Genomic DNA, 7,158 nt, shown 5'->3' with positions numbered 1-7,158 from the left:
TTAAGGTCCCTTCCAACCCAAACCATTCTATGTGTAAAGAGTCTCTTCACTCATATTTCTGCTTCATTAGCCCAAAAATAGGAACTTACCTTTTGCAGCATTCTCTAACACCCACTGCACCCCTGCACCACGCTCACTCCTGTCTCGCACACGCTGCCGGGTGGGAGCAGAGCCCTTAATGTACCTTCAGAGCTGCTCTGTTCTGTGAAAAACTCCAGCAGACTAATGGCTTCCTAAGCTTTGGACAGCTCTCTTGCAAAACTACTTTTTCTGCAAGTGACACATATACTGAAATTATCAACAATGAAACATCATTACATATCAGACAAGAAAAGTGTGGCTATGGCTTAAAATCCATATCATTTTTAATTCAAAGATTACCTGCATTGTTAAACTAAGCAATTATAACACATCCAACAGATTGCAATGCGCCATTCATCTAGAAAGCTGTTCCCGTAAAAAGATCAATGTATATACAGAGCTGAAATACATATTTAGCTGTTGTTGCAGAACACCCTTTAACAGTCACAGCCAGGTGAACGTGGTTATTCCCCATTTGTGGATACACAAATCGGTGTTCTCTAAAATGAAATAGAAGTTCCTGTATTTTTCTAGAATGAAGTGTATGCACTGGGACAAGGAACTGCCCTGACTGGAAGTGATGAAGGGGTGAGCAGTATTTATCCTACAGGGCTTTTAATTCTTCCTTGCATTACTGTTTCACGTCAGTACTTGGTGACTTGACCTTCTGTTGCACAACAAGCACTTAAACCAAAAAACGTTAATTCCGTTTCCTTCCCGCCTCACGTAGCGGCCACTGGCACGGCAACACGGACAGCCAGGGGAAACGTCGATCCAGGCACTAGGAGCAGCTTATCTTCTGAATGAAACAGTACGAGCACAAACACAGAAGTACACAGAAAGGATTCACTAATCACCTCTCTTGCAAGATGCAACCAATGAACTAAAATATAGAGTGGCAGCAGTTATTTTTAGAAATTATTGTATGTTCTGGACTTGCAGAGAGGAAGAAAATACTGGAACAAACACTTGAAATTACAACCAGTTTTCAAATGTTCTACAAGTAGATCATCCTCTGAGGAAAGTCAGTGACTAGATGCCGTAATGCTGAGATGCTCCCACTTCATCTCTGGGGCTGTAGTTCCAGAAAAGTAGGATTTTCTCTGGATTTATTTCTTCAACCACAAAATCTTGCTAACATACCTTCCCTTATTCTGCGAGGCTTAACAGATAAACAAGATGCAGTGGGCCTACCACGTGGAGATTTTCAAAAAGCCTTTGATGAGGTTCCACACCTAAGGTGGTGGAAAAAGAGAGTTGTCGCAGGACTGGAGGATTTATGGATCTGCTAAAAGGTTACAGGATACAAAAGTTATGGCTGTTGAAAAGGCAGGAAGGAAAGAGCACGGCATAATGGTCATTTTTCAGAGTAGAGACCAGTCAGCAGTAGGGATCAGGGCTTCTGTCCAATAACTTAACGGATGATCTGGAGGAGAGAGTGCCCACAGAGTGAAGGCAAAGCTAAACTTCTCCAGTTAAGTTACATGACACACAGGAGGCAAATAAAGCCAGAAGGAGCTCATTAAAAGCTAGCAAATGAGCTTCTACATGGATAAACCCAAGGCAATACATTTAGGGAAAAATAACCAGCCATACGCGGTGCTGCACCCCCATCCAGCAGCTGTCAGCAAAGGGACTGGGGAGTCATCCTGATGGGTCTCTGAAATCATCTGCTTAGTGTGCAGGGGCAGCCAAAAAAAAGAAGCAAACAGATGGTGGGCATCATCTAGGGAGGTACAGAGAATAAAATAGGAAAGTATCATTTTGGCATATTTAAAACCTTGGCCCACTCCTCTTCAGCACAGTGCATGGCTCTGGCCTCCAGTTGTCCAGAAGAATGTAGTGAAGTTAGAGAAGATGCAGAAGAGGTCAACCAAAATGACCAAGGCAGTGGAGCACCTAACTTACATGAGAAATGGGAAGAGATGGGAACTCAGCTTGGAGGCTGAGGAGGATACGATCAAGAATCATAAAAGCAACTCAGTATTGCACTAGATTCTGCCATATAAGAATCAGTGGCACTCACTGAATAAGTAAGGGGCAGTTTAAGAGTGGTAAATCTGTAATCTCTCGCCACAGGTGCTCATGGAGGCAGATTGCTCCAGGAAATTCAAAAGAGAGAAGAAAAATTAATGGCAATATGAATGAATACTGGGACAAACTCTTTAACATCCTTAATCCGATTACAGCTGCTGCTGCAAAGCACGAGGAATGCAAACAGCAGATACTGACCAGGCTTATGTGCTCTTCCCAAATAACGCCTCTTACTGCCACTGTCAGAGAGACAATCCAAGGTGGTGGTTTTTCTGCCCTCGTGTTCCTTTTGTGTGTTCTAAGGCAAAAGATGCTGAAGTTGCAGAGCTGTTATTACAGTGCTCTGTCCAGGGTAAAACTACAAAGCAAGTAATTGTTTTTGTGGTTTCTTTTTTTGACTATTAAGGCACACTTTGTCATCTCGCTCATTTTCCATTGTCCTGTGCAAAAACACAGTCAGCACTATTACATTTACAGTTATCAAAAAAGCATAACACAAGCCAGTTGGCCACAAAACAGGGTTTTTTTAAAGAATAGATATGCAAATCAGTGTCACCCTGATGATTCTGAGCAATTCTAAACCAAGCAGATATTAACAATGTTATAGGAAATAATTGCTGAGCCTGTTTTTCAGTCCTTCCTTTTAGTAGAAAACCAATTTATCTTCTTTTTTTCCCTTTTTACCGACTGCATGCTGGGCTAAACCCATAGTTCATCCAATATCCAAATGTTCAGCCAGTATGGCTTCCATCAGAAGAGAGCATTTTTTTACATTTACTGATGATTTTAAGTAGTCAAAAGACATGAATCAGACTTCAAATATTAGAAAGAATGCCCTAAAGTACTGCAGACTTCAATTTATTTTATTTGCCTTCTGTTTTCTGAGTCTGTTTGGCATGTTTTGACCCTATTTCCTCAAGAAACATGAAGTCCACAAACTGAAGGGTTCTGTTTGTGTTAGGGAAAACGGAAAATGTCATTACTTTCAGCCAGGAGTTGAGGCCTTAAAAAAACTACCAGATGAGGCAAAATATATGACAAAATTGGAAGTGTTGGTAATACTGGAATAGAAACAGCATACGGAACATGGTGGAGTCTCGAGCTCAGAATTCTGGGCAGAAGTTTCATAACTAATAGAAGTTATCAGATATTGTTTTCAATCCATTCCTTCATGCAGAGAAAGCAACCTGTGGCACGGGAGCTGGAATCCAGATGGCCTCTGAATTTTGTAGCTCTGATCCAAATTTGTTTCCAGCATGATACTGGGAGACAGAAGGAAAGAGAAATAGTTGAGGTCACTTGTGAAGGCCAACGGTTTGGAGGATCCTCTCGTTTGTTAGAGGAGATAGGTTCTAGCACTCCTTGTTTGAACGTGGTTCAGTGTTTTACACGAGTTTTCAGACAATCTAAGGCACTTTGGTTTTACCTCCCTTGTCAGAGACTCGGGTTTAGTGTCGTGCTGGATGTTTTCATAACTTCCCACATCTGCTCAGAGGGTTATCACTTTTCAGTAGCAGTGGTGGGGTGATGAAATTCCTTTCCCTCCTCTTCCACAGGAACCATCACATCATTCCCTGGAAAAGACTCTGTTTCCTGCTCCGGATAGTGCACTGCCAGCTCCTCTTCCGTGTTTTCCTGGGCATCAACACTATTTTCACATCCTCTAACAGCACAGTTCTTCCCACTAAGCACCTCTGGAATGTACCCCACAATAACCGTGTCGGCGTTCGTGATGTATATTTTTTCTGAGGAAGGAAAAAAATAGTGCTAAGCATAGTTAACAATCATTGCTGACCCCAGAGACGGCTCCTTTTCATGCAAAATTCTTATTTGGGACTCAGTTTTTCTTCCTTTTCCCCCCTTTGTTCTTTTTAAAATCAGAGGCACGCAGATCACACCCATCACTGTGAAAACACAGAATTCACTAACCCACTAAAGCTTTTGGAATTCACAGATTTTAAGTTGTGTGTTTCATTGTTTATTTATAAGGTGCTTGTAATTTTGAAATCAAAGCCCTGGACATACTGAGCGATAAAGAAGGCCTGCACATTTTTTATTGTACTGTCTGGTTTTGGAACACTGTCAAGGGGACTCTGAGCTTTTTTAGATCAAGTAAATCTAGTTCCCATGTGATGAAGTCACTGTGTTACAGCTGGGACTACAGGAGAAAGACAAATTAGAAAATGCAGTAAGATATTTGCAAGAATCTGTCAAAAGAAGCAATTAACTGGGAATTGGAGAAGATAGATACAGAGAATCCAAGGTTCATGCTCCTGCTGTTTCAAGAAGCAGCAACACCTGCATTAAAAGTAGCCTTTGAGCAAGGATCAGCACTGTATGGAAATTCTAGGTAATTGTTCAGGGTCTTAGCACCAGCAAAGAAATTGGTTTCTTTCCAGCAGAGATCAACTACAAAATTTTCTGGGATAGACTTGAACCTTGTGCCCAACTTGTTGACCCTACTCCTTTACAAAAGGTAAATAAGGCCTTTGCTGTGGCTTAGGCCACTACATTTTATTCAGAAGATGCTGCAGATCAGATGCTGTAGGTTATTGTTCACAATTATTGGAGATGTTTGGGTACAGCAAGTCAAATCATCACATTCATTCCAAGCCCATCACCCACAGAAAAAAAAGAAAGGGCATTAAGTAAGGAAAGGTCAGCTCTAGTAATATCAAAAAGCCACCTTCAAATGCCATCAAAATTGGATTTGGAAACGTTGCCAAAATGTCTCATGTAGACTGTGTCTCAGGTAACAACTCTCTTCCTGCGAGCAAGCTGCCTTCCCTGACTATCTCCTGCACTGTGCCACGGTCAGACTTCATGGGCACATACGGGAGACATGCTCCAAGTGTTACTGTGATACCAAGGGAGGAAAATGAGAGCTTGAGGCATACAAAGTACAACTCTCATCAAGTATTAGAGCATCGTTTTCCAAGTGATATATTTTGGATTTCAAATTTCTTCTGCAAATTTACATCTTCTGGAGTGAGAAAGAGGAAGAAGAGCAAAGCATTTTTCTGTCTGCTTCATAAGTGACTAAGGCAAATGTGAAAATAAGAAAGCATTATATTCAAATGAATTGATAGACCAGAATTGGTGTGTCAAAGGTTCTGGAGATGCAGCCCCCATCTTTGTTAGAAGCTTTGGACACTTTGCAGCTTACTAATAACCTCAGAATGACACTATGTGCTCATGGTTGCAAAACTGAAAAGGTAAGAGGAAAAGAAAATAAAAGCAAGACTCACCAATTCGATTATTTGTGTGGTCTCTCACTCGAGAATCGGTGGGGCAATCGGCAGGGGTGTTTCCATTGCTCTGGGTCACATCCGTCAGACTCAGCTCAGGACTATATGATTTTTCTGTACTGGAGACCAAGTTATTGTTGGTTTCCAAAGGGAGGGTCCTGTCAATTAATTCCTTCTCTTCCAGCCCACTGTCAGTAGTCAGGACGATCTTATGCCAGTACAAAGAGAAAAGTGAGGTGAATGTAAAGGCAACACTGTGAAGATCACAGTAGGTCTACAGAAACCTCCTGCTGCAGTCAGAGTAACATCGTGTACTTCAGAGCACCACTGTCACAGGGAGTAAAAAATTCCAGAGTGCCAAACTGATACAGGAACTTAAGTTTCTTTGAACTAGGTTCCTGCATCACTGAAGGCCATATTTAAAAATAGTGTTTCTAAGCTAAATTAACAGATTTTCCATGACATTTGCAAGAATGTACCTCACTTCCACTGAAATCCAGTTTCCTGGATGCTTTGGTAAATTCCCCTGCCTTGTCTGTGATACAGATGCCAATGAACCTTTGTAAATCCACCTGTTTGTTATTTTGACTTTTTGCCACAAATCTTAGACTGTAAGCTCTGCTGCAGAGTCTGCTGTCCCATAGTACAGCTGCATTCTGGGGGGCTGAAGCTCAGTAGCACTTTTCATCAAAGAGTATAACATCAACAAGCAAGATAGATGCTGGAAGTAAGAATTTCCAGGGATTTGCTCAGAAAGAAGTTTAAGACGGTATTTTTCAACTTTAATTGTGAGATAAGTATCAGAGGACAAACCCGTACAGATGTGTAGTCATATAGTGAGTGTATCAGACAAAACTGAAAATACCTGGTTTAACTTCCTCTTACATTTTGCAAAGAACTACCACACTCCTATGGAACAACAAAACAAGTCTGAGGTTGAGCTGGTTGTACTTCAAAATGGAATTGCCCCAGCAGAACCTCAGGTAGGAGAAGCAAGCTCAGAGTAGCTATTATGTGAAGAATTAATTACAGACAGTCTTTTAAAAGAGGAGCCAGAATCAGAGAGAGGCTAAAGTTCCTGCATCACAAATTTCTGATGGTTCCGAGCTCTGTTTCTGTCTCCACGTGGTTGGAGAAGAGCAAAAAAACCACCCACAAAACAAAACATAGTAAGATTTTGAAATTTGCAGTTTAAAACTCTTGCTCCTGTCTGACTTGCTATGAAAGCAAGAGTCCAAATAAAAAGGCTGGCACTCTTTAACAGGACATTCAAAAAATATCATTATTTACATTGGGATGGAAAGTGAATTGGAATCAAAAATATAATTATTTACATTGGGATGGGAATATTGTTCCCACTTACCGCACATTTGTTCACTCGATCAGAACCTGCAGTGGAATAAGGAAAAATTATCAAAAGAAAATTCACAGCAATCACAAGAACATTAATATTTGCTCTGAAATATCAACATAGCCATGTCCTAAACTGCTGTACTGCCCAAACCACCTGCATTCTGCTTGCTTTCCCACTGAGGGCACTGACCACATGGCTGAGGTGAACCAGCAACACGTCCCTGCCAGGACTGTGAGGTCCTGCTCCCCCCAAAGCCCATTGTGGCCACCCCAATCACTCTCCCCACACCACAACTGGTGTTCATCTGGTGTTCATCTCAGGAAATGATGGCCTGATTAAACTGTCTAGATACGCGGAAGACAGGCTTATTAAAAAAAAAAAAAAAAAAAAAAAAAGAAAAAAAAAATTTAAAAAATTTTTTCCTAAATAAAAAAGTTTTTC

General features: G+C 41.1%; 1 protein-coding gene across 4 annotated transcripts in view; it reads right to left on the bottom strand.

Moving 5' to 3' along the window:
• Window positions 1-359: 359 nt before the first annotated feature.
• Window positions 360-7,158, bottom strand: part of TNFRSF8 (tumor necrosis factor receptor superfamily member 8) — a 33,455-nt gene continuing 26,656 nt past the window's right edge. For all 4 annotated transcript variants that reach the window (XM_014941400.1, XM_014941398.1, XM_014941401.1 and 1 more), the window contains 3 exons: window positions 6,727-6,752; window positions 5,364-5,571; window positions 360-3,860 (listed from right to left, as the gene is read on the bottom strand). In XM_014941400.1, coding sequence (XP_014796886.1) covers window positions 3,616-3,860; window positions 5,364-5,571; window positions 6,727-6,752 — 479 coding nt within the window. In that variant the 3' untranslated portion in view covers window positions 360-3,615. The remainder of the gene's footprint in view (window positions 3,861-5,363; window positions 5,572-6,726; window positions 6,753-7,158) is intronic.

This window comes from Calidris pugnax, unplaced genomic scaffold (assembly GCF_001431845.1).
Source record: "Calidris pugnax isolate Ruff unplaced genomic scaffold, ASM143184v1 scaffold82, whole genome shotgun sequence".
NCBI classification, from domain to species: Eukaryota; Metazoa; Chordata; class Aves; order Charadriiformes; family Scolopacidae; genus Calidris; species Calidris pugnax.
This window is presented reverse-complemented; position numbering and strand designations above follow the sequence as displayed.